This window comes from Lontra canadensis, unplaced genomic scaffold, assembly GCF_010015895.1.
Source record: "Lontra canadensis isolate GAN:19392208 unplaced genomic scaffold, GSC_riverotter_1.0 scaffold12, whole genome shotgun sequence".
Lineage (NCBI taxonomy): Eukaryota > Metazoa > Chordata > Mammalia > Carnivora > Mustelidae > Lontra > Lontra canadensis.
The window spans coordinates 17,471,558-17,496,166 of NW_022631006.1; the positions used below are offsets into that span (position 1 = coordinate 17,471,558).

At 45.2% G+C, this 24,609-nt stretch overlaps 1 protein-coding gene across 1 annotated transcript; it reads left to right on the forward strand.

The window, feature by feature from the left end:
• The first annotated feature begins 7,811 nt into the window (after window positions 1–7,811).
• Window positions 7,812–21,138, forward strand: TGM7 (transglutaminase 7). Its single transcript, XM_032857045.1, has 13 exons — window positions 7,812–7,824; window positions 8,273–8,455; window positions 8,898–9,143; window positions 9,750–9,868; window positions 11,616–11,744; window positions 11,830–12,007; window positions 14,480–14,618; window positions 16,055–16,158; window positions 16,513–16,755; window positions 17,890–18,216; window positions 18,601–18,761; window positions 20,584–20,717; window positions 20,964–21,138. The coding sequence occupies exons 1-13, from the start codon at window positions 7,812–7,814 to the stop codon at window positions 21,121–21,123; spliced, it is 2,136 nt and encodes a 711-aa protein (XP_032712936.1). The 3' UTR covers window positions 21,124–21,138.
• Window positions 21,139–24,609: the final 3,471 nt, after the last annotated feature.

The following is a 24,609-nucleotide window of genomic DNA, read 5'->3' on the forward strand; positions in this document are numbered from 1 at the left end:
AGTGAGTACCGGGAATCTGACTTTTCTGAGGTGCTGAATTAAGAGAGGGGAGGTGTTTGGGGAGGGTCGGGGGTGAACAGAAGAGACAGGAGAACTTACATGGATGGTGATAGTTCATTTTGTAACCTGGCTCCTTCCCCCCTTTGCCCCACTTTCATTCGGAAGATACAAATCATTGGGGCACAAATATTACTTTTCTTAAGAGTGGATTCAGCTTAACCTTAAAGCTGTGAGCAAACTTTGCTTTGACATCTTGTGACTGGAATGGCCTTGAGAAGTCTGAGGAAGCCCATAAGGATCTTGACCTTTACCACCAGATGTCCTTGGTACTTGGGAAGCCATTTCTTTGGCTAACCCTGCAGCTGTGGGAAGACCACCTCTTAGAACCTAGACCTTTTTCCTGGCCCAGCTTCTCCTCTGACTCTGAGCTCCCCTTAGAGAGTGCTGCTTCTGCCCTCTGAACTCAGGCTCTTTTTTGGGTCTCCTCAGAACCTCTGCTTCTAGGAATGTAAAGAACACTCCAGCCTGGCAGGCACACAAGGCCTGCTGGGAGAGGACACTAAACATGGATTCTGTATTTCTTAAAATTGTGTCCAAATTTATGTATCACGGAAACTACTAGAGATTAGGGATGTACATGGTATTATACCACAAGTCATAGTTTAATAGAGAAGTCTCAAGACCTCTCTTTGTACACTAGATTCTAGGGTGTTTTTTTGCCAAAGTCTAGGGTAATTTTTCCCCTCAGTTACCCTCAATCTAAGCCTAAATGTTATATTGTCTTTTTTTAAGCTATACTTTAATTAAGCAAGTAAAACACACACACAAAATATGTTTGTTATAAAAAGTAAAAAGTTCACATTTTAGGATAAAAAACGCCAAGTCCCCCTTCACATATGTATGTACTCCAAATCCTGCTCCTTCCTCATGGGAGAGAACTGTTAACAATGTGGTTAACTGTTTCCAGATAATAATAGATTATATAGAATTTTTCATTTTAAACAATGGAATTATGTAATACATATTATCTGTTGACTTGCTTTTTTAAAAACTTAATCATATATCTTGGAAATCTTTGCATGCCACTGCATACTTGTCTATCAAAAAATTTAAATGAAGTATATATAATTTTCCATTCTGGACATATAAACAGTTTAATAAATTTATTAATTAAATTTATTAATAAAAATTAATTTATTTGTTACTATGCCTTTTTCATGGGCATTTAGATTGTTTCCAGTATTTTGCTCTTATGAATAATGCTGCAATGAACATCCCTACTGATAAAACTTTGCATATGTGTGAAAGTCTTTTTTATATGAAAGATTTCTAAAAGAATTTTTAGATCAAAGACAATATCCACTAAGTTTTTAATGGATATTGTAGAAGAGGGAAAACTTTACTATTTTTCCTGCTACCCAGTCAAGTTCATTGGCTGGGGACCAATAGACTGATAAAAGAAACAGAAAACAAACCGAAGTGTATTAACATGTACTTTGCACACACATGGGAGCACTTAGTGATGAGTAACTCAAAGAGATGATTAGAACTTGGGCTTGTATAGCATCTCAACAAGAAAACAAGACATTTTTAAAGAAGTGACAAGACAAAGGAGAAGGACTTGGAGTACCTAGGGCAGAAAGTTGTAGGAAGGTAAATTTAGGGGGAAACTAGTAGAAGAGAAGAGCCAGTTAATAGTTTGTTATATAGATTTCCTCTGGTGCCATATCTGGGTTGATGAGGGTCTAGAGCTGTCTCTGGTGATGGACTTCTACCCTTCCTGGTGGAGAAGGGTAGAGGAGGGACACCTTTGTAAATGTGAGTCCTGCTTTTAGGCAAATAGGGGAAGTGCCGAGACCTTTTCTTGTATCTGCTTCTCAAGCGCCTTCAGCTCAAAATAATCTTTATGTCAAAGTGGCATATTTTGGGTTGGCATATTCTGTTCCTCTTCAATATCAATTGATTTCCTCTAAAACATCTGTATGAATTTATACTAACACCATCAATGTATGAAACAGTACACTTCCATTTATAGCATATTCACAGAATATGCTATTTTAAATAGTTTAAATATTTTTAAATTTAATTTTATTTAAATTAAATTTAAATTTATTTTAATTTAATATAAAAAATAAAAATATTTTTTAAAAAGATTTAAAAAATAAAATAAAATAAAAAGATTTTTAAAAAATCTTTTCAATAGTTTAAGTGGATCAAAGAAAGGATCTCATTATTGTTTTAGTCTGCATTTCTCTGATTACAGTAATGCTTCTTAATATTTATAGCAACTTTTCTACATTATGGATATATGTCCTTTGTTACATTTGCTGCAAAAGGCCTAAAAATCTAAACTGTAGAGCCATCCTAGGGACACTTTCCTCCTGCTAGCAGCTATTTGAATTGTTGAATACTAGGTATAAACAACTATGTAATACAGTTAATCCTGTAGATATCATTAAAGGGAAATAGTGTTTCAAAGAAACAGCTTAGTAGTACATGATTAACTGACAAATAAATGGTTCAGAGTCCCAGAAATTCCAGAGAAGAAGAGAGGGACACCAGGTGGGCTCTGGAACTGGTTCTGACCTGACCACCTGGCATTTTCAGATGAGGAGGTTGGGAAGAATCTATGATTTTCATTGTATTCTTTAGACCCCAAGGGCTCTACAGAGAAGCTCCCCACTCTTCCACCAGAGCAGCTCCTCTTAGGTCTATTCATTACACTCTCATTTGAATAAAGCACAATATTCACTTACTTGGGGAAAAAAAAAGGTGAAAACCTCCAGACCAGAACCACAAGCCAAATGTGAAAAGCTAGGCAGGCTTTGAAGTCAAGCTGTCTAAGTTTGAATGACAATTTTTCTACTTACTAGGTAGTTGACACTTGGCAAGTTACTTAAGCTCACTGCTGGTCTGTCTGCTCACCTATAATATGGAGTTAATAATATCTTATTAGGTAGTTGTAAGGATAGAAGGAGATAATAAATATAAAGCTCGGGGCTTAAAAACACTCAAGAAATATTACCCAGATATAAAACTATTGTTACAGGTGTTAAGATATCTCCATGTTCCTAAATGCTTGGGTAGGATTTCGTGGAAAAGGTGGATGCTGAATTTTGCTGGAAGAATGGAGACGGTGGGGATGTAGGGATTGGGGAAGGGACCATCCAGAGGTAGAGCCAGCCAAGCATGATCTATTTAGAAGACACAACATGAATGAGGCAGAGTTCATTTATGGGCTACTGGGAGATAAGTTTGGATAGATATGTTGACACTACATTAGGGAGAGCTTTGAATGCTTGACAAAGAGATCTGGACTTGAACCTTTAGATAATATGACATTTTTCTTCTTGCACACTTTAAGAGACACAGAAACACACTGCAGTAATCTCATCCCTTAGGAATCTTCGAAAGCTCTCACAAAGCCATACCCTTTCACATTTTTAAAAAGGGAAGCAATGAAAAGGAATGGAGTATTTAAGAAAGCACTAAACTTATCATAATAACGAGAAGTGGGAAAAGACAAGAAAGACACTGACAGAGGAGCTAGACTGAATGCAGGGACAAAGGCAGGAGACGGAGAAGGAGCCGAGTGCACCTGCTGTTTGGGGACCGGTGCCAAATCTCATTGCTGGCTGTGCCTAGCATAGTTTACCCTTGGTTATCTCTGGAGCTTTTCAGTCTTTCACTGGTAGCCTGACTGCCTAGAATATTGCTTAGGACATTGTGCATGCTTTTCACCTGCCCCAGTCTTCATCCAAACTAGCTTAAGGAAGCCTTGGAAGTTAGGTATTTCCACAAGTGTTTACTAGCCTGTCACATGCCCATGGACGCCAGTCCCTCACCAGTCCCTCGCACACACCGGGCGGTCCCTCCTTTCTTCTTGCCAACACCTTTGTTTAGATCATCTTAGCCTTTTATCTGGGTTATTAGGACAGTCTCACTGCCCCTCCCACCCCAGACTTTTCCCCTCCGTCTGGGCTACATACCATAGCCAGAATAATCCTGACCCACAGCTCTGATGGTGTCACTCCTGTTTAAAAACCTGCCTCTAGCCAAAATAACACTTTACCCTAAATACAAAAGGAATACATGTTCAAAGCAAAAGCTTGGACAATACCAAAAAACTCAAAGGAAAGAGGAATTTCCCATAGTGCCACCTCTTACCATATCGGGTTTGAGTCTTTTTATGTTGCTTCTTAATGTCTCATGAATTATTTCCCCAGATTCTTTGTTCTTTCTGTTGGTTACATTGAGATGAGAAGAATAAAGTTTACATATCCAGCTCTTACTGTAGGATATTTGGGTTGAACTGAAGATCCTCATTGCTTACATTTTTGTACACAAATTGTGATTTTTCTTAGGAAAAATTTCCAAAAGAGGAATTTATGGCTCAAATGCATTTATGTTTTAAGACTTTCTTTTCTTTGGTAATAAATACGGATAAATTGCCCTCAGAAAGTTGTACCATTTTATCCTCCCACCATGGATAACTGTACCCATTACTACTGAATCGAACAGCAGCATCTTGGCCTGGAGTCAAGCACCCACTCATGTTGGACCTGCTGTCATCGTGGGCTTCTCTCTTCTTCCCCTATAGTCCCAATGCCCTCCTGTAGGGTTATTCTCCTTGTACTTCATCCACGCTGCACATACTGCTACAGCAAACATCCTAGAGAACCCACCAAGGAAGGCAGGAGACTGTGAAGGTTAAGAGGGAAGGCTCTGGAACCAGCCCACATGGGTTTGAATCCCAGCTCTGCCCTATACCTGCCTGCATGTGGGGAACAATATTAACACCTCCATCACAGGGTGGTTGAAAGAACAGAAATGGTTTCAGATAAATAAAATTACTTCTGATGGTGCCTGGCATGTAGTAGGTAGTCAGTGAGCGTTAGCTACCATTGACAGCAATTAGGAACCATGCTCCATCCTAGGCATGGGGGATCCAGGTGTGAGAAGATGGCCAAGGTCTCTGCTTCTGAGGAACTAATTCTAGATACTATGAAGAGCAGAGAATAAGGAGGGTTTTGTGATGGCAAGCAATAGGGTGAGAGGTGAGGCATCATATTCAGTGGCCAAAGAAAGCCTCAGTGTAGTGGTTACCTCTGAGCTAAGACCCAAGGGCAAAGACGGATCCACCCTCGAGAGCAAGACTGCCTCAGGCTTTGGTCTCAAAGGGCAGGAGCTTCAGCACTTACCTCAGAACTCATCACAGACAGATGGCTGTTTAAATGTCCACCCCCCCCCCAACTTTTTAAGACTAATAATACATGGGGGGATATTTTGATCCTTCCTTGTCTTCATATTAGTCAACCACCAGGAATCACGTGGCCAGGTCTTACCGTCCTCTCACTCAAGTCATTAACTCTTGTGGGCCTGGGACCAAGTCAAGAAGGCCTATGGGTGCTGACATGTTTTTACTAATTGCTTCTGCTGGATTTCCTGCTTTGCTGAACCTCTTCTTGAGCCTTTTGGTTTTCTTTTCCTACTCCCTTGAAGGACCTTTCTTTTGTTCTCTGAAGTCACTGTCTCTCTGACAGGAAATGCACTTTAGTGAGCCAAATACATAGTGGTATTAAGTGGAATAAAAAAAAACCCTGAGTCTCCAAAGGAGAATGAGTTTTCTCCATGCACTGCAACCTCAGGCATGGAGAGGAAGACATTTTCCTTCTTCCTCTTCCCCTTTCCTTCCCAAACCAAGATCCAGCCTGGGTAAAGGGAGAATTGACTTGGCTGCCCTTAAGAACTATGTTTCCAGCTGTGAACAGCAGCCAGGAAAAGGCTGCCCCCCGTCCTGTTCCTTTCTGTGGAAGTGATGGTGCTGTTTACTGCCTTCTTTGGGAATCTGATCTTTCAGGGTGGAATGGCCACTGGGCTCTATACATGGGGTGGAGAAGCTTCCTTCAGAGGTCTTGCAGTTCCTGGTATGAATACAACAGACCCCTCAGGAACAGAGAAGATGCAATCCGTTTCCACCAGTATCTAGGCCAGTTTTCAAATTTTTGACTATGACCCACAGTTCACATCATGACCCAGTTACACATAAAATTACATTTGCTCTCCTTATGTGTGATACACTGTGATATTTTCTATTTTAAAAAATATTGGTCACATTTCTCTAAATTTATTTTCTAACTACTAATGGATTAGACCTGATTTTTTTTTTAAATGCTATTAAGTAACCCAAAAGCATCTGTCTTAGATCTTGCCCTGACTTTTCTGGTTCTAATAATGTAATTATTTAAGTGCCTAAGTTACATCAAGAAGTTAAAAACTTTGTACTATTTGATCCACTAATATAGCTTTGAATCTACCTCAAGGAAAGAAGGTTACAAGAAGGGGGATCAAAGGATCAACAAGAACATTGTTTTTAGCCAAAAGTTTAACAAATTTGTGGGAAAGATGCAAATATTAAATTTGGATTTGCTTTAGACTATGAAAGACATTTTTAAAAGATTTTATTTATTTATTTGGCAGAGAGAATGAACTAGAAATCACAAATAGGGGGAGGGGAAAGGGCAGAGGGAGAGGGAGAAGGAGGCTCCCAACTGAGAAGAGAGCCCAATGAGGGACAGGCTTGATTTCAGGATCAGGGATCATGACCTGAAACAAAGGCAGATGGCTTAACTGACTGAGCCACCCAGGCGCCCTTCTGAAAAACATATTTAAATACCTAATCCACTTTCCTCATATGAAGTATTAGATGTAGTCACAGGTAGTTGAACAACTATACTTAAAGAGTATTTCCTAATAGTTCAGCATTAACCTGGAAGAAAGCTCTAACATGACTCCATTGGCTTCTGACTTAAGTCCTAATGTTTAGAACCATCTTATTACCAGTGACTGGAAGAAGAGCTGGAAAACAGTTTAGGCAATCCTCGGATGGTGTTTGAGTAAAAGAATTGAAATTCAAGAAATCCAGCCAGGTGGGAAAGATGAGCTGAAACTAGCAAAGTGAACTTATTTAGTAAAAACATAAAGAATATATGTGGAAGTTTGGGGGCACCTGGGTGGTTCAGTCAGTTAAGTGTCTGCCTTCAGCTCAGGTCCTGATCCTGGAGTCCTGGGACGGAGTCTACATCGAGCCCGGCATCAGGCTCCCTGCTCAGAGGGAAGTCTGCTTCTCCCTCTGCCCCCCACCTTGTTGCTCGCTCGCTCTCAAATAAATAAATAAGTCAATAAAATATTTTTTTTTTTAAAAAAGAATATATGTGGAAGTTCAAAATGTGAATGGCACAAAAACCAAGTAGGTGCCAACATTTGTTTTTCCTTTAGGATGCTGTTTGGCAGCATCCTTGGGCTCTATCCCAGTTGTGACCACAAAAATGCCTCCAGACATTCCTAAATTTCCCCCAGGGGACAGAATTTCTCCAGTGGAGAACCACTGAGATAAACTGATATGCTACTAGGGACAAAGGCTTAACAGATTTTCATTTACGGTAAGTGCAATAAATACTACCAGCAGAAATAACAAAGCAAATGCAGTCTGAGGCTGCGTTATTCCTAGCACTAAGAGCAATGAGGGATTACTGAGGGCTGACTCTCCACCTGCCACTACAATAAGGTCTTTCCATGTGAATCCTCACTCAACGCGCATGTGAACCCTACGGGGTGGGAATACCACAGTCTCCATTTTTCAGTGGAGGACACTGATGTCTGGGGACATAAGTGACTTGCTCAAAGTCTCACAGCTGAAGTGGTGAGAGCCCACACTCTGGCCCACGGAGCTATGAGAGTCTTTAATCTGTATATTAGGTGTACACCTACAGGAGCATCCTGGGAAGAGTCAGTGCCCTCATACACATGGAATGTGGCTGACGGGTGAGAAATAAGCCACCCACCCAGGATCTTAAAGCCTGTAGCTGAGGTCCCAGCCTCCAGTCAACTCACTGACTTAATTTGTACAAAATTCTAATATGCTTTCTTCTATCAGTAGGACAATAGAGTAACTTTTGGAAAGACTGTCAACAAAAGTGGTTAATAGTATGTGGTGCCCCTTCAAGGGTTAAGTTTTAGTGCTGTAGAAACATTTCTCTTCCTGGGGCCCTAATTCTTAAGCCCTGTAGCTCTGGGGTCCAGGGGCAGAGGTCACTAGGATCACAGTCTTCCCACTCCAGGGTCAGGTCCTGCTACATTGCCCTCCGAGGCTAGGCTGTGAAACTAGGAGGCAGAGTGGCAGAAGAGCTAAGGTCTGGACGGAATCCTACCTAAGACAGAGCCAGGAAGCCACAGCTGGGTAATGACTGGTCTCCTCCTTGCCCCCCTCCAGTGGCAGACTTGGAGCTCAGGTCTGTGGATCTGCAGAGCCCGAGGAACAACAAAGAGCATCACACCCAGGAGATGGGCCTGAGGAGGCTCATCGTGCGACGTGGCCAGTCCTTTGGGCTCCGACTACATTTCAACCGACCCTTTCACTTTGGGACAGACTATCTCACCTTCGTGGCCGAGACTGGTGAGTTCACTTGGCCCCAAGGCACAACTCACCTATACAGCTCCCACCTCTCCTTTCTGAGTGCTCCCTCCCCTCTCCTTTCTTGGGCTCCCCAGGGCCCTGTAAGTGATGTTAAGGAAAGATTTGGCCAACTCAGCAAACTGTAGTTGTAATAGTAATAGCTGATTTTTCCATATGCAACAGGTGCTGTGCTCAAACTTCATACATATTATTTCATTTAATCCCCATGATGAGAGTTTCAGGTGGGTAGTATTATGATCCCATTTTACAGATAAAAATACTGAGGACCACAGGTCATAAGTGGCTTTCCCAAAGACACCCAGTGGCAATAAAAGCCTTAAGCCAAAAAGATTAGCAAGGAGGTGAGGGTCCTCTCAGTCTTCCTGGAATCACGTCACATAGATTTTAAAACCTCACTCTGGGGTCATTCTCTCCCACACAGGACCAGCGCCCAAGGAGTTACTGGGAACACAAGCCACCTTCTCTCTCACCCAGGCTCGAAAAGGAAATGTCTGGAGCGCCTTTGACTTCACCATTGACACCAACTCGCTCTTAGTCTCCCTTTTCACGCCAGCCAACGCAGTCATTGGTCCCTACACTCTGAAGCTAGAGATCTCCCAGGGTCAGAGTCACAGTGTGGTTCACCCACTGGGGACTTTCATCCTGCTTTTTAACCCTTGGAATGCAGGTACGACTTGCTCACAGGGGGTAATGCTAACCTGAAACACTGGGAATGCTCAGTGAGGTTCTTCTGAGAAAACCCAGAAGATACAAGTCAACTATCTATGCCTTATATTACCATGTGCTCACTAAAAACCATCTTTACCAAACAAAACAAAACAAAACAAAACAAAAACCAAAAAAACCGAATGGCATGATGAAAATGTTCATGGTGTGAGGTTAAGTGAAATAGATCAGGAAATGGAACACCCTAGGACCTTAATTGTATACGTGGAGAGAAAGAATGGCTGGGATACACCAATTTTAACGGTGGGTATCTCTGAGTGGGAGGACTGAGTGATTTTCATTATCTTCTTTCCATCATCTGTATTTTCCAGATCTCTATAAGAAGCTTTCCACTTTTACCATCAGCAAATGATAATGATTATGTTTTAAAGGGACTGATTCTATCACTGGCCTCTAGAAAAGCAAAGCAGATTTTTAAAGGGTCCAGTCTTGATTTCTCTTGCCATCAACATGTTTGTTCCCCTGTTATCCAGAAGGACGCTGTCATTGCTGTCTTATCTCTTTATCACTTTTTGTTTTTTGCCCCCTCCACTCCTTAACCACTCAGAGGACGATGTCTACCTGCCAAGTGAAATACTGCTACAGGAGTATATCATGATGGACTATGGCTTTGTTTACAAGGGTCATGAAAGATTCATCACCACCTGGCCCTGGAACTATGGGCAGGTAACCCTGTCACGGAAATTGGTCCTGGGGCGGGTCTCCTGAAGCTGGTTCTTAATCAACTCTATTAGCTCACAAAGGGCCACTAACAAAAGTCAGGGTGTGTGGCACCTGCCGATTTCCCATCCAGTAAGAGAGGGTAAGGAAGGAAGGGGAGATATCTTTCAAGGTTTTGGTTTTTGTTTCAAGATTTTTTTAAGTAACCTCTACACCCAACATGGGGCCCAAACTTACAACCCAGAGATCAAAAGTGGCATGCTCCACTGACTGAGCCAGCCAGGCGCCTCTCAAGTTTTTAATATTTTACATAAAAAACTACAAACATAATCCAAGTAGACAGGCTACTAAAATTAACCTATCTCTCAATTTTAATAGTGAGCAATTTATGGTGAACCTGATTCCATCTACACCAGGGGTTTGCAAACTAGAGTCCACTGACTGTTTTTATATGGTCCCTGAGTTAAGAATGGTTTTCATATTTTTAAATTGTTGAAAAAGAACCAAAAAATTTTTTTGATGTGAAAGTTATATGAAGTTCAAACTTTGGTGTCCATAAATAACATTTCATGGGAACATAGCCACACTCATTCATTTACATATCATCTATGGCTGTGTTAATGTTACAGTGGCAGAGTTGAGTAGCTAAGACAGAGACCCCACAGCCTGCAAAACCTAAAGTATTTACTATCTGGTCCTTTACAGAAAAAGTCTTCCCATCCCTGCTGTCCCCGTCCCTCCCAACTCATCACTGGAATTTTTGGAAGGAAATTGTAGATATGTATCATTCAGTCCAGTAATACTTCTGTTTATAGCTCTAAAAGATGACTTTTTTTGAGAAAAACTGAACAATACATTATCATAACTGAAAAAATGAACAGCAATTTCTTTAATAATATCCAATATCCAGTCAGTATATAAACTTTGTTTATATACTTTTGCTTTGGGACCTTTGGCTCTGGGCAACTTTCCCACTCCCAACCACCAGCCATGACTGATGGACTTTTTGCCTCCCTCCCACTGACATCTCAGCCCCCTCCATACTCACCAGGAGGGTAGTGGGGAGAGAGCAGGGGGCCTTGCCCTGTTCTCCCTCTGTGACAACTTGTGTAATTTTTTGAAACTGAAACAAATACCAGTGCATCTGGCAGACAAAAGGATTGCAGCATGTGTTGCTTTACATTCTATAAACGTATGTCATGAGTTTACACTGGCTTATCCTGGGCTCCCAGCTTCAGCTGAACTCCTCTACCTGATTTCCAGTATTCCCACACTCTGCCTCCTCTCCTTTCATGGCTGACCCTGTTTTTATCCATCTGATCTTTCCTACTCCCTCATGTCCTCCAGAAACAAGAATCTCTAAACCCTTTAGAGATTAGAAACTAATCTCTAAACCCTGTCCTTGAAACCAAACTCAAAGACCTCTACCCTGCTCTCTTCCCGTCCATCTAGTCCTTCAAAGCCCCCTGGCACCAATGGCCTTCTCTGATCTCTTGGTCAACAGGGATCTCTCACCTCTGAATTCTGTTTGCATTTTTGCATCAGAGCCACACAGTTCATTTTTCAGAATTCTTTATTTCATACATTCCCAATTTGATTTGTAAGCTCTTTGAAGGCAGGACTTTGTCTAGTACTTAACCCCCAACCCCAGCACATATGCCCCATCCCTAAAAGTCTATGTCACTGACTTGATGTTTCAGGATAATGGACATTTATACTCTTCTCTTTTCTCTCCCTTGAAATCACTTGGAAGTTTGAAGAGGACATCATAGATATCTGCTTTGAGATCTTGAACAAGAGCCTGTACTTCTTAGAGAACCCGTCCAAAGACTACTCTCAGCGGAATGACCCAGTGTACATCTGCAGGGTGGTGAGCGCCATGGTAAGGACAGCTCTCCCGCCTCTGTCTGAGGATGAGCTGAGCTTCCCTGGGGCACTGTAGAAATGCACCTGTCTGGCCTTTGCAGATCAACAGCAATGATGACAACGGTGTGCTACAGGGGAACTGGGGAGAGGACTACTCCAGCGGGGTCAGCCCGCTGGAGTGGAATGGCAGCGTAGCCATCCTGCGGCAGTGGTCAGCCAGGGGCAGGCAGCCTGTGAAGTATGGGCAGTGCTGGGTCTTTGCAGCTGTAATGTGCACAGGTGAGTGGTGGGGAGATGGGGATGCAGGGTCATTCATTTGATTTTCGTGATAACCCTTTGAGGTTGGGCTCTGATGATCTCCATTTTCACATAAGTTAACTGTGGCTTGTTGGTAGCCCCCCAGCTAAGGAATGATGTACATGTGACCCTGAACCAGCATAGACTGAGGAGTCTTGCATGTTTGCCTAGGAGGGAGGCTGACCTGTTGCAATCATCCAGCAGATGGACTATTAAAATGGTCACCTGGAGAGAGAAGCTTGTGGTCTCAAAGTGGAGGCAAAGGCAGCTCCTTTCTACCACAGTCAGGCCTCTCAGCTCCAGGGGAGCCTGGAATCAGGGACAGGATGGGGGAAGCTTGAGGTGCAAGCAGACGGTCTGGGAAAGCCTGGTCTCACCTGTGGGCAGAGCTGGCAGCTACCAAATACTTTTCGGAGGGATTCTTGAGGAGTTACAATTGGAGGTTTGCTACTTGGCCAACTACCTGCCTGAAGCATCGACGTTTTATGCATGATCATTTATTACAATTTAGTGCAAAGGCGTTGATTGGATTGTCTGTGAAGGTGAGGGAAAGACAGAATATTGAGGTGCCTTCCTGTCTTCCCCCATGCAAGGAAGAGTGTACCTGTTACACTGTGGGGCTCAGTCAATGTTTGCTGAATGAATGGACTGGCTCTCAGTTGGAGGGAACATAGATCAGGGAAGACAGAGACACAGGCTAAAGACAAAGTTCTAAATTTTTCTGACAGGGACAGCATAGCTTGGCAGTTCGGTACGGGCGCTGCAGACAGAGGAGATGTTCAAATCAAGTGACCAAATCAAGTGACCTCATTTTGCTCTTCCATTTCCCCATTTTCCCCGAAAAATGCTCAGCACAGCATCAGAATTTAGTATGGCCACATGCCTGGCCTGGGAAGTCCCTGGGTAGGCAGGTGTCATGGAGGAGGGCTTGGGCCCTTAGATACTGGGATGAGAGGATGAGATCTAGGTCGGCATCCTTACTCCACGTTGAAGCCTCTCCTTACTCCCAGGCCCTAGAGCCCTGGGGCCACTGAGTGAGGGGACAGCTGCTCCCATCAGACAGCCTCTGGCCACTTGCAGCCCTGGTTTAGCTGTCATCCCTGCAAAGGGTGACAGGCCCAGAAACTGTGCTGGGCATAGACAGGTGACTTGTGAACAGGTGACTGGCTCCCTCTGGGGTCTTGAATCAATCAAAACATTGATCAATCTCAATAGTTCTCTTACTTTTCTTACTTATTATCCTCCCAGCAGCCTCAGGAAGCACCCTCTGCTCCTCCTGAACAAGGGAGAGGTAGAGGAAACCTCTGCCTAAACTCCTCATCTAAACTCTTTGCCTTGCTGGCTGAGGTGGGGCCCTATGTCCCAAAGGCACATCTGGCTCTTGATTTTGGGCAGATGTGTGTGTGTGTGTGTGTGTGTGTGTGTGTGTGTGCGCGCGCGTATCTGCTTTGAATGAGTAGATCTTAACCACTTGACATGAAATTTTAACTCAGCTTTAAAAAGCCTTTATAGAGGACATTAGGAGAACGAAGGGAAAAATGAAGGGGGAGAATCAAAGTGGGAGACAAACCATGAGAGACTGTGGACTACAGGAAACGAACAGAGTTTCAGCGGGGAGAGGGGAGGGGGTGGGTTAACCCAGTGCTGGGTATTAAGGAGGGCACGTACTGCATGGAGCACCGGGTGTTATATGCAAACAGTGACTCGTGGAACACTACATCAAAAACTAATGATGTACTGTATGGTGACTAACATAACATAATAAAAAAATAATAATACAGAAAATAAAAAGGCTTTATTGTACTATCCTGAGAAGCCACAAGAGGGTGGTGTTGCCTTGTCAAAGATCGTTGTTGCCTCTGTACCTGCAAGTTCCTTTGTCCCTGAGGTTTTCCCTTTAACCTCCATTAAGTCTATATTGCCCTTCTATCCTTTCTCTGATTTCTTTCTTACCTCCTCCAAACCCTGTATTTCAGTAAATCAGCTGGTCCAATTCCTTATTTTGTTACACACAAGGAGACTAAGAGCCAGAGAAGTTAAGTCACCTTCTGATGGTCACACAGCTTTTCTCCTGAAACTGGCTACAGCATAAAGCCTAAAATTTCTTATTTTCTTTTGAATTAGCAAATATTTCACGTTCTCTGTTTTTAATGTGGAAATCTCCTGAATGAAAAAAAGCCCTAAATGATAAACTGAATTGCTTATTGTTGTTTTAAGTTACCTTCGCATGATTTCTTTCTCCTAGTGGGATGGAGACCTTCGATGGGGCAGGTAGGCAGCAGGGTTCTGGGCCTGGGTTCAGGGCCCTGAGAATAAAGGAGTTACAGGTATGGATCTGCAAGAATCTTGGCCTTCTTTCTGTCCTCCAGCTTAAAACTTAGAAAGGATGCCTGGGAAACCAAAGATTCTACTTGAAATGGACTCAGTGATTCTCTACACTTTCCTTCTCTTTAGTAATGAGATGTTTAGGTGTTCCAACCCGTGTGGTTTCCAGTTTTCGTTCTGCACACAACATGGATGGGAACTTAACCATTGACACCTACTATGACCAAAATGCAGAGATGCTGCCAACTCGGAAGCGAGACAAAATATGGTAAGGGGACACAGTCTCAAACAGATCTCTGCTCCATCTCAGGACGGGCAAGGAAACTCTGACACACTGCTCTCTGGTCTTGAGGCAGTATCACACTTCCCTTTGTGGCTGGTGCCCAGAGAGTAATTCCCCCACCTAGGAGTCTGTTCTGGCTAATTAGGTCATCACTTCACACTCATTTCAGAGAAGACTATGGGGTAACATTCCAGAGCCCAATCTTAATGAATAGATTGTGTGGTCTGTGAATACTGATCTCAAAACCTGCATGCCTCTTACTCCTCCTTTTTTGAGCCATTCTGTCTGTGCCATTCTCTGCTTGCCTTCCTGGGCCTGGACTTGCTGTCTTTGCCTACTTCCTCAGTCTCTCCTGCTTCTTCCTCTACCTACCCCATCTCATTGCACACATGTGAGCGTGCATGTGTACGTGCGTGTGTATCTCTGTGCATCCCTTCATTTCTGTATCTCTCATCTCTTCCCCTGGCTCCTCTTTCCTCTGCTCTACTTCAGATCTGATTTTCCGGTTTTCCTTTCCAGCTAGTTTCCAGGTATGATCTTTGAGTTGTGTGAGAACTAGTGGCTATCCTTGGAGCCCCTCCCTCTCTGAGCTCCTAGAGGATGAAACATCCCCCGTTCAGTCAGCAGTGGTGTATCTGGGAAGGTGGGATCACAGAATTATGTCGAATTCTGTGTATGAATGCACAATTGGAATCTAATCCTGAGGAAACATCAGACAAGCTCAAAATGAGGATCACTCTGGCAAATAAATAAACACTGTATTCCAAATGTCAGTGTAATACAACAAAGGCTGAGGAGCCCCTCCAGATCCAAGCAAACAAAGGCCCTTGCCCAACTAGATGCGTGTGATCCTGGACCAGGCAGAAATGAATGTCATAAAGGGCATCACTAGGTCAATTGACAAAACTGAAATTGTATCAGCAGTAAATGTATGAGGTTGATAACTGTACATGATTATGTAGGAGAAGATCTCTAAGAAAGTACACACCGAAGTAAAAAACAAAGGGGAAAAATGTATTTATCATCTTCACATCCGTACTGAAACAAAGCGAATGAGAAAGCAAATGGGCAAAATGTTAATGATAGATGAATTGGGTAGATGGGTATTTTTTGTACTACGTTTGCAACTTTACTGTAAATTTGAAATGACTTCTAAATAAGTTTTAAAAAAGGCGGGGCATGAATATATTAAAACATAATAGCTTTGTGCAGTGCCAGATGGTAGCTAGATTTTTCATGGTGATCGCTTCATAACTGATATAAATGTTAAATCGCTTTGTTGTACACCTGAAACTAATACAATATTGTATGTCAGCTACACTTTAATTAAAAAACTGATATAAATTACAGGATTCAGTATAGTGTCCAATACCTGGCAAATCTTCTGAAATAAATCCTCATCTTCTTCCTCTTTTCTGTAGGAATTTCCACGTCTGGAATGAGTGCTGGATGATCCGGAAAGATCTCCCACCAGGATACAATGGTTGGCAGGTTCTGGACCCCACACCCCAGCAAACCAGCAGTGGTGAGTGAGGGGCCCTGTGGAAGGGTCTGGGCTCTGTGCGGAGGCTGGTTGGGCTCTGACCACATGAGCAGGAGGCCAGAAAGGAGCAGTATTTTTCTTACTTCGTCGCCTTCAGCTGGGTGACCTAGAGGAGTAACAGGACCTCTCATTGCTTCCTCACCTGTAAAGTAGGGAAGATGATGGTACTTCACAGGGTGGCTGTGAGGATTGGGTGAATTTGTGGGAATCTGAGAGCACTCTGTGGATGTGGGTCTTCTCCATCCCATCTCCATGCCTGCCCCTGCTGCCCTACCCCTCAACAGCCACCCCAGTCCACATGCTGGCAGCTGTCCTCAACTTCTGTTCCCTCCACAGGGCTGTTCTGCTGTGGCCCTGCCTCTGTGAAGGCCATCAGGGAAGGGGAGGTCCACCTGCCCTATGACACCCCATTTGTGTATGCCGAAGTAAATGCTGATGAAGTCATTTGGCTCTTTGGGAATGGCCAGGCCCAGGAAATCCTGGTCCATAACACCAGTTCCATCGGGAAGGAAATCAGCACCAAGATGGTAGGGTCAGATCAGCGCCAGAACATTACCAGCTCCTACAAGTATCCAGAAGGTGCTTGGGGCCCTGGGGACTCAGGAGGTGGGGGGGTGGGTAAAATCTCCTTTGCATGCCTCCCGATGAGGATGGCTTGCTCCTGTTAAAACCCCGCCTGATCACCTCCTCCTCATGGCAAACTCCCAGGAGCTTTCCTAGACCCTGGCCATGTGGCCCTAGAGTTGTTAGATTGAGCAAATAAAAGTAGAGGGTATCCAGGTAAATCTGAATCCCAGATAAATTCAAATAAGCAAATAGTTTATTACTATAAGTGTGTTCCAAATATAGTATGCAATATATCTAAACTGAAAACTATTCATTGTGTATCTGAAATTCAAAATTGAATGTCCTTTATTTTACTTGAAACTCTGTCCTAGGGTCATACCATGATCTCCTTATGTCAAGACAGTAGGGGGGTGATGCTTAAGGAAGCAAAGGATGCCTGGCTTGTGGAAGGGAGTAGACGTCCCTGCGAAGGCCAGGGGGAGTCAGACACCCTGAGTACCAACCAAGGCCCTGCTGTGTAAGCCTAGCCTAGTTCTTACCATCACTGTGCCTCCACTTCCTCATCTATAGAATAGGTTAATGGCACCTTCAAGGGCTGTTGTGAGGGCAGGAGAGTGGATACACAGAAAACACTTAGAGCAGTGCCTCTATAGAGAGAAGTCCACAGTTTGGGGTGAGGTGGGGTTCAGCCTGAATGTTGAGTAGCCCCCAGGAGCAAGAGATGAAGATCCACTTAGAAGACATGAGCATGTATTTTAGAAGTGAGGATGCTGGCAGGGGAAGAAGTCTCTGGCTTTGATGACAGCGGCAATACTGACGACAAAGAACCATGCCAGGTGCTTATGTGCAGCAACTCATGTAACTCACCATTTTGGCCACTCTAGGAGGCAAGGAGCTTTACTTGGGTTATAGATGAAAGGACTGAGCACCCAGAGATTAAGGGACTGTGCCTGACCAAGGACTTGAACCCAGCACCGAGCACCGGCAATCTCCATGTTCTCAGCCATGATGCTGTCCTGTCTCCTGCTGCAGCTCTTCACATGGTTGGGGCTTTGGGAGGGGAGCTGAGAGTTTTGGGGGTGGCTAGCTTCCCAAAGGAGGCCCCTGGTCTCTCAGTCTCTCCTCACTGGCTCTTCTTTTGGCCAGGATCCCCTGAGGAGCGATCTGTGTTCATGAAGGCTTCCCGGAAAATGCTGGCCCCAAGAAGGGCCTCTTCCCCTTTCCTAGATCTGCTGGGCTCTGGGGGCCCTGAGGACCAGCCTGCACAGCTGCAGCTTCACCTGGCCAGGACCCCCGAGTGGGGCCAGGACCTGATGCTGACACTGCGTGCCTGGAGGGTGCCAGACAGAGTCCACTCCCAGGGGTCCATCAGCCTGGCAGTGCGCTTCAGCGCCCAGGCCCTGTTGCACCAGGGTGGAACCCGGGAGCCTCTCTGGAGGCAAACAGTGCACTTGAACCTGGATTTTGGGAAGGGTGAGTATGAGATAGGCCTGGAAAGTCGCCAAGAAGGATGGGAACCTTTGGGTCATGAATGAAGCTAGGTATGGTTCAGCCAGACTCTGTGGAGATCCCCGCACCCCAACACACCCACATGGCAGACAGTGAAGCTGCTGGTGGCAGGACATTGCATGTTATGTGCTGGACTCTGACACCATCCTGCCAGGGGAGACACAGCAGTGACCTCTGGGGGTGGTGGGTAGAGGGTAAGTGCTCTGAATCTCTCTTAGACACATGCACACAAACATACTTGCACACACATACAGACTCACACACATATTCTCTCTCACACACACATACTCTCTCTCTCTTCCTCTCTCTCTTTCCAGACTCCTCAAGGTGTCTTTTGTCTGTGCTTAGAGATACAGTTGCCGCTCTTGCTACCCTACGACAATTACAGAAACAAGCTGACAGATGAGAAACTGATCCGGGTGTCTGGCATTGCCAAGGTGGAGGATACAGGGAGGTCCATGCTGGTCCTAAAAGACATCTCTCTGGAGCCTCCTCACTTGTCTATTGAGGTAAGGTGTCTGGACAGAGATGGAGCCTGGGGACCCTCTGACTCACCCAATCCAGGGCTTGGGCTCCAGCAGTGAACAGAACATAGTCCCTGCCTCAGACACCAAATATATGATTAAAGCCCAGTATGATGTTATCTCGTACCCTGCAAAGTGCAGGGCAGGGTGAAAGCCTTCTTAGAGGAGTGATATTTTGTGGGGGCTACACAGGAAGACACCGTACAGAGAAATGAGATGGAGATGAAGGCATTTTAAGCAAGGAGAAAGCTTGGCAGAGGCTGACAGACAGGAGAGGCATGGCTAGGAGATGGAGTTGAGGAGTTGGATTTGAGAAAAAACACAAGTCAAATTCCAAAGGTGACTGCAGATATTAATATAAGTGTGACAGGGAAGAGGGAAAACAAATGAAAGATGAGGCTCGGACTTTGAACTCGAAGATCGTGTTGCTGGCAAGTAATTACATGAGGAAGGAACACAGGTAGAAGAAAGGTCAATGGAAGCAGAAATGTTCCCCATCTCCTATTACCAGGGTTTTTCTTCCCTTGAAGCCTCCTTTCCCCAGCCCCACACCCCATTCTGAAGGACTTGCCCTCTGCCTAGTCCCAGGCTGGCTTTGCCCCTGCTGAATCTGTTAGCAGCATGCTCTACCCCCACCCAGAGCAAGAATTGAGTGGCTCCACGTCATAAACCACCTGGCCCTGCTGTCAGGTGGTCAGACCATGCTGTGGCAGACAGTGGGCAGTGCAGACACAGCGTGGTGCTGAGGTGAGCACCCTGCCTGTTACCCAGAGCCCTGGTTCCCAACAAGATCCAGTGCAAACATATGGGATGCCGAGGAGACTATTAATTGGTCCCCACTGGTAAGGGACCTAAGGATGACCTGTACCACTAGGAGAGAAGCCAAAGACATTTTTACCTGTTCTACTTTGCTGCCCTCATTAGAGTACAAAGGGTTTGTTTCTTCCATTTGAATTTCAGAGAAGTCAGGATGTGTTCTTGTTTTTCCTTTTTTTTTTTTTTTTTTTAATTCTCTTTTGAGCCAGAACGTGACTCAAGTTATGATCTGGGTGGTCAGAATTCATCTTAGTTCAACATTCATTTATCAAATATCCACCACTTGGCAGGAGCTGAGCTAGGTACCAGCTCTAGAAGTGAGTAGGTTAGAATCCCTGCCTCCCACTCACAGGCCAAGGCTGTGCTGCCCTATGACACAGATTCCCATGGGATGCACAGAACACACCTGGAAAAACTCAGAGTGTTTCTAATGTCAGAGCAACGTGGGGAAAAGATCCTGTCCACAGTCTGGGACATCTGGGTCAGGTCCTGGCTCTGCTATATCATGTGACCTTGGCCTTGGAATGATATTGCTGATAGCATATAGATGGCACATAGGACACCACTTCCTTACCCCCTTCCTGTGTCAGACACTACTAATCGATCACAACTCTATCTGACTCTGGATTTGTTCTCAGGAGTCTTTCCAACACACCATTTCTATCGGCCACGATTAACAGATTGGAGCTGGCCCTTAGGTCAAAATCAAACTGCCATCCTGAACCAGATGGTGGGGAGGGAAATAGATTTCTACGTGGTGCCAGTTCCCAGACGGTGGTGGCTTCCTGAAGCATTGTGACCTTCTAAGACAGGTCAGAATATGTGTTAACCTTGAATACTCTGGACTCATATTATTCTCACCCTGCAGCGGTGTTACCACTCAATAAGCAGTCCCTGGTGGTTAACAGTGGGATGGTGGAGTCAGGTGACTGAGCTGGAGTACAGAAATCAGGCCAGCTGACCACAATATCCCCACCTTCTCTCCACACAGGTGTCTAAAAGGGCTGAGGTGGGCAAGGCACTGAGGGTCCACATCACCCTCACCAATACCCTGACAGTGGCTCTGAGTAACTGCACAATGGTCCTAGAGGGAAGTGGCCTCATCGATGGGCAGATATCCAAGAAGTATGTACCATTTGTCTCATGCTGGTCTCTGACAAGGGGCACCTTGTGGGGTCACAGGATGGTCCTTCATCTCCTGGTTGGTGCCTACTCACCCCCGTTCACCCACTCTCCTTGGGGAAGGTTGAGCTTGGTGGTACTGAGGCATGGGAGGTGCTTACCCACCAAGAGGGGAAACCGGATCACCCTCCCCCCTTACCCCCACCCCCGACAGTTACTTAAAGCTTTAACAGGTTCTTTGACTTTCAGCATTGGGACGCTGGTGGCTGGACATACCATCCAAATTCAAGTGGACCTCTATCCCATCAAAACTGGGCGCCGCCAGCTCCAAGTCCTCATTAGCAGCAAAGAGATCAAGGAGATCAAGGGCTACAGGGACATCTTTGTGGCTGCCTCCAGGGCTTCTTGAGCCCTCTCCCCAACCCCTACCCTCCCAACTGCCCAGCCCCTCCCTGAGCTCCACCCCTCCTCTTGCTCTCTTCTTCACCCCCCCCAGCCCCTCCCCTCCTCCTCCTGATGCCCTTCCTCACAGCCCCACCTTGGTGTTTTCTGCTCCTGAAGGTCTCATGTTATCTTTGTTCCTTCTCTGTCCTCTTCCCGGCCTGCCTGGGGGGTGAATAAAACTCTGTTGGAACCGCTGTGCATCCTGGGAAAAGACAATGAAGAAGTCTTTATTTATCACCTGTGTTCTTTCTTCTCCACTAACAAGCTCCTAATTGCTACTGGATGGTCCTCCAGCCTGGCTGCCAGCTGTGTCGGCTGGGCCCTCCCTACTCTTCTGTCTTCTTTCTCCTGCTTTAAGATTCCCCAATCACAAAATAAGCTTAATATGTTCCCCTCTAAGTCAGCGTCTCTGGAATCAAGGTTCCCAGGTCTCTCCATTTAAATTGTTTTAGCAAGCCTGCAGACAGAGGCAGGAGGGAGGTCAGTGGCCTGGGACGGCCCTGGGGCACAGGCCAGAGCTATCTGGCAGGACTCTTCTGCTGAGAGCATGGGAATGGCTGGGCTGGCTCATGCAAAACCATTTGTACTCAGTCTAGATAATTGGGAAAGAGCAGAAAAGTGAAAAGAAACAAAAGAAAAAATAACAAACAGCTCCCTGTCCCAGAAGAAATCTCTGCTAACAGTTTGCGGTATATCTTTCTGTTCTTCCCCCACCAACCCCCCACATACATTCATTATGCTTTTCAAGGATATCATTACATGGCTATCATCAAAAGATATGAGATAACAAGTGTTGTCGAGGATGTGGAGAAAAAGGAACCCTCATGCACTGTTGGTGGGAAGGCAAACTGGTGCAGCCACTGTGGAAAACAGTATGGAGGTACCTAAAAAATGAAATATAGAACTACCCTAGGATTCAGCAATCCCATGTTTGGTATTTATCTGAAGGAAATAAAATCGCTATCTTGAGGAGATATTTTCACCTACGCACATGCGTGCGTGTGCACACACAAACGAATATTATTCAGTCATGAAAAAGAAAGGAAATCCTTCCATTTGCTCCAAAATGAATGGACTTTCACTTATGCTAAGTGAGAGATAAGTCAGACACGGAATGACAAATACATATCACTTATACTTGGAGTCTAAAAAAGCTGAACTCCTAGAAACAGAGAGTAGATTGGTGGTTACCAGGGGCTGGGGGTAGGGAACTGGGGAGATGTTAGTGGAAGAACTTCCAGTTGGTAGATGAATAAATTCTGGAGCTCTAATGGCATTGTGATTGTAGTTAACAATAGTGTATTATATACTCAAAGTTAACAAGAGACCCGATCTTAAATGTTCTTACCACAAAAAAGAAATAACTATGTGACATAATGGGCGTGTTAGTAACACTACTGTAGTAATAATATTAGATATATAAATGTATCAGATCAACATGTCATATACCTTAAACTTACACAATATTATACGCCAATTATCTCTCAGTCAAAAATAAAAAACAGTTATTATAAATTGGCATATTTCCATCATGGAAGATTTGGAAACTTCAGAAACACAGAAAACGAGATCCTCCTCCTGGAGGTTTTCAGGCATGGTCCCTTCATCCTTGCCACTCCTCACCCGCTTAGTGGCTTTGCAGGTTCACTTGGCACCTCTCTCCACCCTCTCCCCTCCTCCTCTCTCTTTTTTTAAAATTTATTTTGCGGGACGCCTGGGTGGCTCAGTTGGTTGGACAACTGCCTTCGGCCCAGGTCATGATCCCAGAGTCCCAGGATCGAGTCCCGCATCGGGCTCCCAGCTCCACGGGGAGTCTGCTTCTCTCTCTGCCCTTCTCCTCACTCATGCTCTCTCTCACTGTCTCTCTCTCAAATAAATAAATAAAATCTTTAAAAAAATTTTATTTTGCCTTTGCAAGCACCACCCTGTGTGCCCGCTGCACCCATCCCCACTGAGTTCCAAGGGCACTTCTGTGGGGCTCTGTCACTGCTTTGTCACTGCTGTGCTGCATCTTGGTCCCACCCACTGAGGGAGACCTAGAACCTGGGCTGGCTCCTGCGGAAATCTGAAACCTTGTTCTGCCTGCGAAGTGCCTCCTCCTCCTTTGTTTAGTCATTGCTCTTCCTGTCAGGTTGGTCTGGGGGTGCAGAGCTTCCTGGCTGTGTTACTTGTGTCCCTGGAGGGGGAACAGTGGACAGGCTTCCTACTGGGCCCTCAAGGGTCTTCGATGGGAGGGGATGGTTAGCCACCTCTATCTTCACAATCAACCTTTCAAATACTTTCCAGTCTCCTCATCCAAAAATTGGCTTAAAAAACTGTACTCTGTAGTGTTTTCTTTTCTGTGTGTAGGCAAGTCTGTCTGGCTTCATTTCCCTACTTCAGCTGGACAAGCTAGACAATCTCAAAGTCCTTTCCAGGGCCCAGGGCCCTGCTGCTGAGCACCTTCAGAATATGTCCTGACTGATCCTGTCTTTCACCCTCCGCTTGTCTCAAAAAACCCAGTGTTGCTGGTCTCCCAGGCAGTGGTGCCCATGAATGAACTCTGAAAGGAATGTCTGGGGGCATAGATCAGGGGCACAAAGCAAGCCAGCCCCCAAGTCTCTTAATTGCTGGTCTTCCCCAGGAATCCCCTGTGGTGTTCATGGAGACCGTGGTACTCATGTCCTTTCAGCTGGTAGTGTTGGGGTCCATGCTGTTCACTGTCATTGTGTGATATAAAGCAAAGAGCTCCGGGGCTGAGTCCTGGGTCCCTCCGGTGCGAGACTATACCAGCAACAGTAGCGGAGCCAGCCCTCAGAGAACTGTTGTGAGGACCAAATGAGAGAGTGCGTTCTAAAGAGCTTTGCCATTCTTGAAGTACATTCATGCTCAAAGGTCCTCTGATCAGTTTAATCACCTCTCCTGGGTGACCAGCTCCATTTCTGGTCAGAGCAAGAGGAGGCAGAGGAACACACATGAATCTGCCAGTTTGGGGCTTCCCTTTGCAATTGTCTGTGGGGAACCCCCTCCCTCCCCTCAGATCTGGGCACCTATGGAGTCATGGACCCTGAGTCTACAGGTAAGGAAATTGGAACATGGCTCAGAGAATACTGGGAATTCATGGTAGGGTCAGAAATACCATCCTAGTCTGAGTTTTAGAAACTTCTGGAGGTAACCCACCCCCATCTTGGGAGAGCCGGCCAAGGGGAAGGTAGGTGAGCCCACACCTGCCTTCTTGAGTGTTCCAGGATCTGCTCTGTGCCCTACCCTTGCAGGTCACAGACTTACTTCCCTCTCGAGAGGAAGGTGCTCATCAACTCTGCTCAGCTTCCCTGGCTCTCCTCCGCCTCCCTTACCCTGGACCAAGGAATGAGCTGCTGTGATCAGTGCTGCCTCCTGCCCCCGGCACACACACCTCCACACACTCTCTAATGGTTTGTAGCAATCAGATGAAAAGTTGAACCTGTGAGTC

What these genes read in the sequence shown, in the direction of transcription:
- TGM7 (XM_032857045.1), top strand. An exon ending in GCAGGGTGGTGAGCGCCATG is followed by an intron (nt 11,745 to 11,829) that starts GTAAGGACAGCT and finishes TGGCCTTTGCAG; the next exon opens with ATCAACAGCAATGATGACAA. An exon ending in CGGAAGCGAGACAAAATATG is followed by an intron (nt 14,619 to 16,054) that starts GTAAGGGGACAC and finishes TCTTTTCTGTAG; the next exon opens with GAATTTCCACGTCTGGAATG.